Here is a 4,736-nt window from a genome sequence, read left to right as displayed (position 1 = left end):
CATTTGTATGGGGAAAAGAACAACAGCTGGCATTCGACAAGATAAAACGGGCCCTCTTGGAGGCTCCTGCATTGAGCCTCCCGGACCCTGCTAAACCTTTCACCCTTTATGTGGATGAAAAAGGGGGAATAGCGAAGGGAGTTTTGACTCAAAATTTAGGACCCTGGAAAAGACCTGTAGCGTACTTTTCAAAGAAACTGGACAGTGTCGCCTCGGGGTGGCCCCTGTGCCTCCACATGATTGTGGCAGTGGCTGTTCTGGTAAAAGACTCAGACAAACTGACTTTGGGACAGCCACTCACCATAGTGGCGCCCCATGCTATCGAGGCTGTTATCTGCCAGCCGCCAGATAGATGGCTGTCGAATGCCAGGATCACCCACTACCGGCAATGTTGCTCAACCCTGAACGGATCCGGTATGGAACTGCTGCCTCACTCAATCCGGCTACCCTGCTCCCCGAGCCGGGGTCCGCGTCACAGGTCGATCACGACTGTCATCAAGTCTTAGCCGAAGTTCACGGGACCCGAGGGGACCTGACCGACCTGCCCCTGCCAGACGCGGAATGCACCTGGTACACGGACGGAAGCAGCTTCCTACACCAAGGTGAGAGGAAGGCGGGGCGGCTGTAGTGGACAGGGAGACTGTCATCTGGGCCTCAGCTCTGCCCCCGGGGACTTCGGCACAGAAGGCTGAACTGGTGGCTCTCACCCAAGCGCTCCGGGTGGTGAAAAATAAAAAGGTAAACATCTATACTGATAGCCGCTACGGGTTTGCCACTGCGCATATACATGGAGAAATATACCGAAGGAGGGGACTGCTGACCTCTGGAGGCAAGGACATTAGAAATAAGCAGGAAATCTTAGACTTCCTGCAAGCCCTCCATCTCCCGAAGAGGGTGAGCATTATCCATTGTTTAGGCCACCAAAAAGGAAATGACCCAGTGGCCAAAGGAAACAGACTGGCGGACGAGGTGGCCAGGGCCAGTGCCCTAGACAGTGTCACTTTGGTGGCCCAGTCATCTGAGGCCCCCTCCAATGAACAAGGATGGACTTATTCGGAACAGGACGTGGCGGCCATCCAAAGATTGGGAGGCAGGTATAATGAACAACACAGGGTTTGGGAGATTCGAGGGAAAACAGTACTACCAAGAAAGGTAGCCAGAGATCTGGTAAAGGACCTCCATAGGTGGACTCACTTGGAACATAAAAAGTTAAAAACCCTATTGGACAGAGAAGAGCGGTCCCACTTTATAATAGGGTTGGACTCACTGGTGAAACAGGCAACAGAATCATGTGTTCCCTGCGCAAAGGTAAATCCAAAATGTGTTAAACTGCCAGAAGGGGGAAGGATGCGAGGGGCCCGTCCTGGAACAACCAGTTTGTTGTTGGGAGGTCGATTTCACTGAGATTCGTCCTGGCAGGCATGGAATTAAATACCTCTTAGTATTTGTAGATACTTTCTCTGGCTGGACGGAGGCTTTCCCGGTTAAGAAGGAAATGGCGCAGGTAGTAGTCAAGAAGATCTTGGAAGAAATCTTCCCACGGTTTGGTCTGCCTAAGGTACTGGGGTCCGGCAATGGGCCGGCCTTTGTCTCCTGGGTAAGTCAGTTGGTGGCTAAGGTGCTGGGGATTGATTGGAAATTACATTGTGCTTATAGACCCCAGAGTTCAGGACAGGTAGAGCGTATGAACAGGACAATTAAAGAGACCTTAACCAAATTAATGATGGAGATTGGCACTAGAGACTGGGTCAAGTTGTTGCCGATGGCTTTGTTTCGGGCCCGCAACACTCCCTCCGCGTTCGGGTTGACTCCATATGAGATACTGTACGGGGGCCCTCCCCCAGTAGCTGACTTGTTGGGGCCCAGCATTGACTCTTATGCCACTTCCCCCAGTTTGCAGACCCGACTGAGAGCTTTGCAGCTGATTCAGAGGCACATGTGGAAACCTCTAGCGGCAGTGTACCAATCCAAGTGCCCTACAGTGCCACACCCTTTCCAGATCGGAGATTCAGTGTATGTCCGCAGACATCAGTCCAGGACCCTCGAGCCGCGTTGGAAGGGACCCTACACTGTGCTGCTGACGACACCCACTGCAGTGAAAAGTCGACGGGATTGCCGCTTGGGTTCACACTTCTCACATCAAGAGGGCACCGCCAGAGGGAGGCGGCCCCACGGATGACTCAGCCAAATGGACACTCCAACGCACTCAAAACCCCCTCAAGATAAGACTTTTAAAAACTGCCTAATGCTCACAGTGATTGTAATACTCCCCAACTTAGTTTCTCCCAACCCTCTCCTCCTGAATTCCAACCCACATGCCCCTCAGAGACTTGAGTGGCAAGTGCTATCCTCAGCTGGTGAGGTCGTGTGGTCGGTCTCCCACACAGCGCCCCCGTGGACGTGGTGGCCGAACCTCACCCCGGACTTGTGTCAGCTAGGACAAGACTTGGAGGAATGGCAACTCCCCGACTTCTCCCTTGTAGGGGCTGTCCCGGGAACTCCAGACAGCCCACCTGGGTGCTCCAAAACTGGCCTGCGAGAATCCCTGCGGGCCCAGCCCTTTTATGTGTGCCCCTGACAAGACAGAACCGATTCCTGGAGACGCAGTTGTGGTGGGACGGAAAGTTTTATTGTAGGGCCTGGGGGTGCGAGGCCACTGGGACGGTTCACTGGAAACCCTCGTCTTCAGGGAACCTCATTACAGTAGGCAGAAACTCCACTTCCCCTTGTCAGAAGGACACGGACCTGTGCAGCCCCCTAAACATCACCATCACTACTAAGGGGAAAGATTCCCCTTCATGGTCCGGTTGGCTGCAGGGGAACATTTGGGGGCTACGACTGTATGTCTCAGGAACGGACACGGGACTTGTGTTTACAATAAGACTAAAAATTACCTCCCCTAACCCTTTACCGGTGGGGCCTAACAAGGTGTTAACTCCTGTCTTTAGACCGGGGACTTCTGTTTTTAGACCAGGGCCCCCTCCCCGGCCGTCCAGGCCCACGACTCCCCCGTAGAAACCGACTTCCTCGGTGAGACCAGTGGCATCCCCTAAAGGTGTAACACCGCCCCCCGATGGCGAGGTTAGATGCTCCCTCCTCCACTGGGCAGAGGGTGTACAGTCTGATACAGGGTGCCTTTTCAGCTTTAAATCAAACAGACCCTAGTCTGACTGATTCTTGCTGGCTGTGCCTAGCCGCCAGCCCTCCCTATTATGAAGGGGTCGCTGTAAATGGGACTTATAATGTCACTCCGACCCATGAGTTATGTTCCACCCCTAACCCTGTGTTGACATTGACTGAGGTCTTGGGACGAGGCACCTGTATAGGAAATCCACCCTACACTTACCGGCACCTCTGCAGCTTCACAGTTAACTCTTCCGTGGTGGTCTCCTTGACTCAAGGTGACAGGTACTTGGTACCACCGCCCGGGACGTGGTGGGCATGCTCCCGTGGCCTCACTCCCTGTGTATCCTTGATTGTGTTAAACCACACCAATGATTTTTGCGTTATGGTTAGAGTGCTTCCTAAGATAACTTACCATCCAACAGGTACCCTGGAGGACCATTATGACCCACTCATTACCCGGTACCGGAGGGAGCCGGTATCTGTCACCCTGGCGGTACTGCTAAGCTTTGGGATGGTGGCAACAGGCATAGGGACAGGAACAGCTGCCTTAGTTAGAGGAGATGATGGGCTTGCAACACTCCAAAGAACTGTGGAAGATGATATACTGGAAGTGGAACAAAATAGTGTAAGGCTACAGGACTCCTTAACTTCACTATCCGAGGTAGTGTTACAAAATAGGAGAGGACTAGACTTGCTATTCTTAAAGGAGGGGGGGCTCTGTGCAGCGCTTGGTGAAGAATGTTGTTTTTACACGGATCACTCAGGAGTCGTTAAGGACTCCATGGCCAAGCTAAGGGAACGCATAAATAAAAGGCGCCGTGAGCGAGAGGGACAGCAGGGCTGGTTTGAGGGATGGTTTAACAAATGCCCCTGGTTGACTACTTTGCTCTCTACAATTGCTGGACCTGTTATCATCCTCTTGTTAATTTTGACCTTCGGGCCTTGCATTTTCAACAGGTTACTCCAATTCATAAGGGACAGACTCTCCATCACACAAGCCTTGGTGTTGGCCCAGCAATACCGAGCCTTAAAAACCACGGAGGATCTGTAGATTTTAAGATTAAAATCAGTACAAGAGAAGAGGAGGGAATGTAAGACCCCTGCAAAAAGCATAATAAAATTATAATAAATAAAATATAAGTTAGCTTTAAGTTACAATAGAAAATGTTATTAATACTGCTAACAGTGATATTAACAAGTGTGTTATATTAGGCTATTAGGCCAAGTAGTTAAGTAATCTGGTCACATTAAGTAGAGCCTTTCCCCTAAATAGTGCTGGTCCTGGGAAATAGGGAAGTAAACTGGTTCTCAGAGGAGCGGTTAGATATTACCTGGAGATATGGGCAACAGAACATCCTGTTATGTACATGGGCCCCCTCCCCTTGCTCAAGCTTAACAAAGAAAACCGCAAGGTACGCAAGGCATGTAGCAGCCCGCTTCTCTTCCTCAAATGACCCCCCTTGTCCATGTACTTTGCCCAACTGTCTAGTTGCCCAATGAACTTACGCCACCCTATGGTATGTTAATCTTGTGGTTTTGCCCTTTAAAAGCTGTGTGAGATGACTGCTCAGGGCTCCTCTCTTTCTCGCCGCCTGTGGCAGCAGAGGGCC

At 51.5% G+C, this 4,736-nt stretch overlaps 1 protein-coding gene across 1 annotated transcript; it reads left to right on the top strand.

The window, feature by feature from the left end:
- The first annotated feature begins 388 nt into the window (after window positions 1–388).
- LOC149122225 (uncharacterized) lies at window positions 389–4,736 on the top strand. Its single transcript, XM_089313352.1, is given in 4 exon segments — window positions 389–602; window positions 713–1,383; window positions 1,385–1,542; window positions 1,867–4,736. Coding segments are annotated over 4 exon segments (1,356 nt in total). The 3' UTR covers window positions 2,180–4,736.

Source organism: Oryctolagus cuniculus, chromosome 14, assembly GCF_051225735.1.
Source record: "Oryctolagus cuniculus isolate XC-2025 breed Fujian yellow rabbit chromosome 14, ASM5122573v1, whole genome shotgun sequence".
NCBI lineage: Eukaryota > Metazoa > Chordata > Mammalia > Lagomorpha > Leporidae > Oryctolagus > Oryctolagus cuniculus.
The sequence above is the reverse complement of the archived record's forward strand: the minus strand, read 5'-3'. Positions and strand labels throughout refer to the sequence as shown.